Raw genomic sequence first — 4714 nt, 5'->3', positions numbered from 1 at the left:
GTTGTTCCATTCTGTATTTCAGGGAGCTATTGTGAGATAACTACATAATGGAAAGAAAGGGGGGCAAGTGAGGAAAAAGCCACAGGAATCAAATGGTTGGGACCAAAGCTCTTACAAGTGGTCTGTTTGCCTGACAGAATTGCCTATCTGGGGTAGCAAGTAATACAACTTGGACAAAGAAGACAAGGTAGAATCTACATCAAAAACTAGAGCACTCGATGGTTTCATGTACCATTTTATTGGACTTATATAGAAATACTTAAAAAAACATGAAGTAGCACCATTACTTAAGTTTTACTTTATCATGTAGAACTTTAAATGTCAGAAAAATAAAACTCTTGATACATTTTCAAATCTTGTTTCAGCAAATATAATATTAGTATTTCACCATGAGGTTAAAGGCCCTTTATCATAAAATAAAATATACTTTGTTTTTAAACTTTGCTCAATAAAGTACATTTACGCTCAAGTAACTTCACCTACATATACATAAACAAGTGGTAAACAAATGTATTAAAATAGAAATACTAAACTATAGTGGTGCAACAGAACTCTGTAATTCCCACTGGAATCTAATTCATACAAATTTTAGAAAGCATAAACGGTTCCTTTTTGTTTGACTTACTAAGTTTTATACATTTCAATGTTTTGTAATAATATAGAATAAAATATGCTTTATATTACTGAATAAAAAATATGCTGGGTGAAGCGGATTTAAAAGACATTTTTTGCTGAACCTACAAAACCTCCATCCCAACAGAATACTGGTAAATGCGATACACATGTTGTGGTCTGAATTTCTTCCCACATTTCTGTGATATTAAAATAATACAGTGTTCACTGCCATAAGGCCATACTAAAAATAAACGATATTTTAACCCAGCTACAAAAAAGTTCACTGAACTTAAATTAAAATATTTGTAAACATCTTTGCAATACGAAATATAATCTTTCAAGTCAAAAAAGAATAAAATACTTCAATCTGTATTAATGTAATTAATATTTAAAACTTTCAACTTGTGGAATTTTAATCTGTACATATATATGTAGGATATGTTGTTGCTCTCCCTCAACTGTTTCTCCTCTCTAGCTGCAGTATCGTCACCTTCAGAAGTCAATAATCCTGTTTTGTCAAGGCCTTCCAAATTTCCTAACCACAAGCTCTGCTACCAATACATTCGATCAGTGAAACTTAAAGGCCAGTTTCTATAACAGTCAACAAAATTGACTTAAGTACCTCAATCAAGATCTAACTCCATGTTATAACTTCATTAATGTTGTGTACAATTTACTAGAACTAATGATTACTAGGCTTTAATATTTAAAACATGCATTAGATGTTGAAAATATTGTCCCAAGCTACAGTACATTATAAACAATTACAATGGAGCCCTGAAGGGTGTCCCTTTTTGGATACTGCAGCTTTACATACATATGTATATATACATACAAGAACACGTTATTAGGATTTCATAAAGCCTTACGAGTTTTGTTCATGGTGGTTTGTTGCTATCTGCATGTTGGGTACAACTTATGAAAATATACGTATAGCCTGAGTAACAGCTGCGTGGCAGACAGGGCATTTGGGCTCATTTTTCTCACAGATGCGATTGGCGCACTCCATGCAGAACAGGTTGTGGCCACAGGGGACCAGCGCTGCAATGACCTCACTCTCAAAGCACACCGAGCAGTCCCGGCTGCCCTTCCGGCTGGTTCCCGAGGAGGAGCTGGACGAGGAGCTGGAGGTGGAGGAGGCGGACGAGTCGGACGGCACCCCGGGGAGGTGGGAGCCCGAGAGGCCGTTGATGCCGGCGGACAGCGCGTTGCCCGGGTAGTTGGGAAAGCTCAGCGTGCCGCCCCCGGGATCGCTGCGCACGCGGCGGGCCAGCGGGTGCTCAGTGGCCCCTCCGGCGTGGTGCAGGGGCGGGGACAGCCGGGGCTGGTTGTTGCAGCCCATCCCGTTGGCACGCCGCTGGTTAGCAATCATCCCGTTGGCATTAGTGGAAGCATTGGCAGGATAGATGGCTGAGTTGTTTCCACCACCGGACACCACGCCACGCTCGTACTGGGACCAGAGGAGTCCTGGGGGAGCAGGCGTGGGGTCAAATCCGGGTGAAGACTCGAAGGTCAAGTCAGTGCAGTCGGGCGAAATCACTTCGCTCCCATAGACAAACTCGTTGCCATTGGTGTTCACATTGATGTTGACGTTGTTGTTATTGTTGTTGCCATTGTTGGAGGCGGTGTAGCTCAAGGCGGGGCTTGGAGGGCTGTAGTCTGCAAGCCGGGAGCTGCTGTTGTTCCCGAAGTAGGAGTCTGTGGAGGCACTGCCCAGCGAGCTGGAGCTGTCGTTGCGGTAGTTGGAGAAAGGCTTGCGTCCAGAGGTGGGGGTCACGCTGGAGGTAGGCTTGCTCCACAGACTGGCGTGGCCGTGCAGGTCGAAGCCCACATCCGTGCCGTTGGCGTGGAAGTCGTTCTCGTCGGTCAGCTCAATGAGCCCCCCGGTACGCATGGCGATGTGTGCTTCGATCTCTTCCCGCGCGCGGTCCACATTTTCCGGCATGCCTGTGACCTCGAAGACTGGCTCTTTGTCTCGGCTGGGCGTGACGATGTAGGTGTGCGTCTGCTGCTGGATCCGCTTGATGGTGGCCCCCTTGGGTCCCACCACTAATCCCACCACCCTGTAGGGAACCCGCACCTGGATGGTGGTCTGCCCGGGAAGGTTGGGCGGCCCAGGAACAGTGCCACTCCCATTCAGGGTGCTGTTTTTGTTCCTAGAGGCTCGGATCATGGAGAAATGCTCTGCTGCAGAGATGATTTCCCTCCTAGCCATTGCTACATCCTCTCGTCTGCCTGTCACAACAAAGACTGGTTCCTCCCCACGCACTGGAGTCTTGATATAGGTGTTGGTTTTTGCTCGCAGGGCTTTAATTTTGCAACCTGTATTTAGAATAAAACATTGGAGATAATTGTAAGTATAGGTAGGGTTTAAGACTCAGCATAGTGCCCTAACAAGCCGACATGTGTAACATTAGAGTGTTTTAAAGCTAGAGCAATCAGATATTCCAGAACAACAATTCAGTAATTTCTTCAGTGCACAAATTCAAACCACATGCCCTGCTACATGACATACAGCAGTCAGGTCAAAAATAGCACCGAGGAAAAAAATGCATGCAGAATTCATCATGTTCCGTGGCTTTTAAAAAGGCATAAACTGTTAGGCACCATCTGCACATCAGTGACAAATGCAATTCTACAAAGATACGATAAGGTTTGTTATACAAATGCCTATGCTACAAAAAAATTGTGTTTTCCATAATATCACATAACTTTTGTAGGCTATGCCATCCCCACGACACAGAAGTAAATTAGTACTCCAGCTTCAAAAAAGAATGATGCTTATGAAATTGTTTTTGTTGACTCGAGTAAGTGGGACAGGATGATATAATATGACATTGGAAGAGGAAAGCCAGTTGATACTGTTTAGTACTGTCAGTTGCACTGTCTGCGTGCTAAAGGCACTATTCCGCTATGTCTTTGTTTTGTTGTTGAGTGCGAGGGTAATGCAGAGGAAAATATAGGCTATGGTGTCTGCGCACATGGACACGTCTCGTCCCATAACAAAAGCCAAATCTAACACTAAATCGCGTCAACAGTGCACGTCAAGTCAAGGACTAACACAAATGAGGTGAAAGAAAATAGTGTTAGAGTAGAGTAGTGTAGACTACGCACCTTGTCTGCCGACGATTTCAGCTACGTGCTCTGAACTAGGAACTGGGACACATTCGGTCATGTTCACGCTCTTTTTCCTCGGCTCATTGTCATACATTGAATTTTCGTCGTTGTCCAAACCGAGCAACGAAAGCTGGTCCAGTGCTATCTGTAGGGCTCTTTGGTCGTCCAAGGCGTCCCCTTGGTTACTCCCATTCCTCTCCATGTCGGCGAAGAGCGAACTAGGCATCTTGAAAGATCTTGCAGTCTCTGGGATCAGGGAGATCAGACAAAGGGAAAGAACTACGGAAGGAGGGCAGGGTTGAGCAGGGAGAGAGAGGGGACACCGGTTTCAAGCCACTGGTGCAAATCAGTGCTTCTCCTCTCCAGGCAGTTAAAAATCAGTGCAGTCCGACCTATGCGGACGATCTCTGCGCCCAGCTCCTAGATTGTTGCGGACGCACAGTATGCGTATTCCGAAGCAGCCTACTGAGTTGTTGGAATGCCGGCGGTGGCAATATTCCTTCAAAGGGCCCCTCCCCGGCTCACTCAGCTCTTTTCTGTTTTCTGTCTGACTTGCTGCAACCAGACAGCACTACTGGGGGATATGTGCGAATGACGTCACTGGTTGGGCAGGGACGGTGCGGCGCTGCTGCTATTTGCATGCGCAGGTCTGATTGGATAGAACTAGGTGGATGGGAGGTTACCGGCTAAGCATCCAGTCCCCTACTCCCTCCCTCCTTTGTTGTCTAATTAAACCATAATAGACAATTTCTTTGACTATAGTTTATTTTTTACAATTTAGCAACATACCTCTAAATTGTTATAGAAATACATTTTATCGGGGTGTAGTAGGATAGGCTACTGTTCACATTGAAATTCGAGTTTGTTGCATTGTCTCACATCACATCACATGCTCAGTTCTTGAGATTATTATTGATTTTCAATCAGTAGCTCACTAGCAATGAGCCCTACATTGTGTAGCCTACTTCCTGTGGATGTCTTG

At 44.9% G+C, this 4714-nt stretch overlaps 1 protein-coding gene across 1 annotated transcript; it reads right to left on the bottom strand.

Annotated features, from left to right (window-relative positions):
• Nucleotides 1-223: 223 nt before the first annotated feature.
• Nucleotides 224-4278, bottom strand: mex3b (mex-3 RNA binding family member B). Its single transcript, XM_076287351.1, has 2 exons — nt 3730-4278; nt 224-2937 (listed from the first exon to the last, which is right to left on the bottom strand). The coding sequence occupies exons 1-2, from the start codon at nt 3956-3958 to the stop codon at nt 1532-1534; spliced, it is 1635 nt and encodes a 544-aa protein (XP_076143466.1). The 5' UTR covers nt 3959-4278; the 3' UTR covers nt 224-1531.
• Between the last annotated feature and the right edge of the window lie 436 nt (nt 4279-4714).

Source organism: Alosa pseudoharengus, unplaced genomic scaffold (genome assembly GCF_046254945.1).
Source record: "Alosa pseudoharengus isolate Yale_2024_CS ecotype anadromous, Long Island Sound unplaced genomic scaffold, YU_APseudo_1.1 YU_APseudo_1.1_scf_16, whole genome shotgun sequence".
In the NCBI taxonomy this organism is placed as follows: domain Eukaryota; kingdom Metazoa; phylum Chordata; class Actinopteri; order Clupeiformes; family Clupeidae; genus Alosa; species Alosa pseudoharengus.
The sequence above is the reverse complement of the archived record's forward strand: the minus strand, read 5'-3'. Positions and strand labels throughout refer to the sequence as shown.